General features: G+C 55.2%; 1 protein-coding gene across 1 annotated transcript; it reads right to left on the bottom strand.

Moving 5' to 3' along the window:
* ACA1_188870 (Bystin, putative) lies at positions 1–1,506 on the bottom strand (the record flags this gene model as incomplete). Its single annotated transcript, XM_004337884.1, has 6 exons — positions 1–272; positions 361–478; positions 582–802; positions 1,105–1,211; positions 1,280–1,337; positions 1,416–1,506. Coding segments are annotated over 6 exons (867 nt in total), but the record flags the coding sequence as incomplete, so codon positions are not given.
* Between the last annotated feature and the right edge of the window lie 199 nt (positions 1,507–1,705).

Consider the following 1,705-nt stretch of genomic DNA (forward strand, 5'->3'; position numbering starts at 1 on the left):
GCTCTTGGATTCGTTGAGCTCGCGCAGGATTTCGCCGGTGATGGTGTGGTGACCCTGGTGCTTGATGAGCTGCTTCACCTGCGCCTTTTGGTTGGGCGTCATGTCTTCCTTATACCTCTGCACAAACACGAGGAGGGCCTGGTGCCAGAGCACGGGCAGCATTCGCTCCTCCTTGATGAAGCCGACGAAGTGGTCCACCAGAGCGTCGATCACTCGGTACGGAAGCGAATACTTCTTATCGAGCAAGACGCGGATGAAGATACTGTTGGCGCCTGGTAGTGGTTTCAATTCAATGCGCAGTGTGAGCCAGGAGGAGCTGCGTCTCTGGAGCCGAGTGGTGGGGAGGAGATGGGGACGCACCAGAGTACTCCATCTGGGCAATCTTAAGAAGAGCAACGGCGGATTGGAGGGCGGGGATGGAGACCTTCACGATGATACTCGCCACGATGGTGGCCTCTCGGAGAGTGCAGTTTCGCGACTGGAGCCAGGCGTCACATCACACGCGGCCAAGAAGCAAAGTCAGCAAGGCCGAGCGACAGAGAGAAGCGAAACACACGCATGTCGATGAGACAGGGCCGTACCTCGCAGAGAGGGAGCACGATGCCCTTGTAGAAGGCGGCCGGCTTGAAGACTGACTTCTTGAGCGCCATGTACAAGTGCCAGTTGAGCTTCTTGTTCTGCTCCATGTCGTTTCTCACGTGGGGCAGCAGGATCAGGTTGTAAAATCGCTGGGCCATCTTGGCGTTGAGGTTGGACGCGAAGATCTTGGTGGCGGCCGCCACGGCGACCGGGCTCCAGTGGTCTGGCGAAGCGAGCAAGTCAGCCAGAAACACAACAATAGATACAGTCTCAAAGTGGGTGTGAGTGTTGTGTGTTGAGTGTGCCCATCAAATTATAACCGTCGGTGTGGAAAGAAGCCGACAGCTATCTTCGTGATGGAACCCTCCACACCATCACGTGGAAGAGGGTGCGGATTGCTGTGGGCGCCATTAAATTATACTTGGTCATGGACGTATCCCAAGTATAAATCGTGAGGGCCTTCTTCTTTTTCTTCCTTTCGTGGCTGCGTGTGTGGCCGTGGTGTGCAGAGGAGAGGGAGAGAACCTGGCTCGGTGAGGTAGAGGATCTCTTCCCAGTTGGTGAGTGTGGGCACCATCTTGAACGCCTTGGGCAGCTTGCCCGACTTGTATTTGGCGAGCAGCCTTCCCACACTGTAGCACAGCACGCAATCAGGGGTTGGCACAAGCAGGCAAGCAAGCCAAAACGGAGGAGACAATACCCGCGGTAGACCTCAACCACCTTCGGGTTGAGCCTCTGCAAAGGAGGTCCCTCCTGACCTGTAAGTAGGGACAACACGAATGAGCTAAGATGAGCCAAAAAAAAAGAAGAACGAACAAAGTGAGAGAAGAACGAACCCTCACGCGCCATCTCCATCTCCTTCTCCTTAATCTTCTCCATGATGATGTCGGCCAGGGTCCGTCGTGGCTGCTCGGGGGCAGACCACATGGCCAGCGCCTTCTCCTCCTCCGGGTCAGAACAACTTCCTCCTGATCGTAGTCTCCTTCATCCTCGTCAAAAATCCTCCTCGTCCGAGCTTTCATGTTCTTGTTGTCGTCCTGACTCTCGTCGATACTCGCTCCCGCCTCCTACATACGCAAATCGCGAATCAGTTTTGAGAGTACTGCGAGATTAGTGTTCGAGAGGC

Source organism: Acanthamoeba castellanii, assembly GCF_000313135.1.
Source record: "Acanthamoeba castellanii str. Neff unplaced genomic scaffold scf7180000084747, whole genome shotgun sequence".
Classification (NCBI taxonomy): Eukaryota; Discosea; order Longamoebia; family Acanthamoebidae; genus Acanthamoeba; species Acanthamoeba castellanii.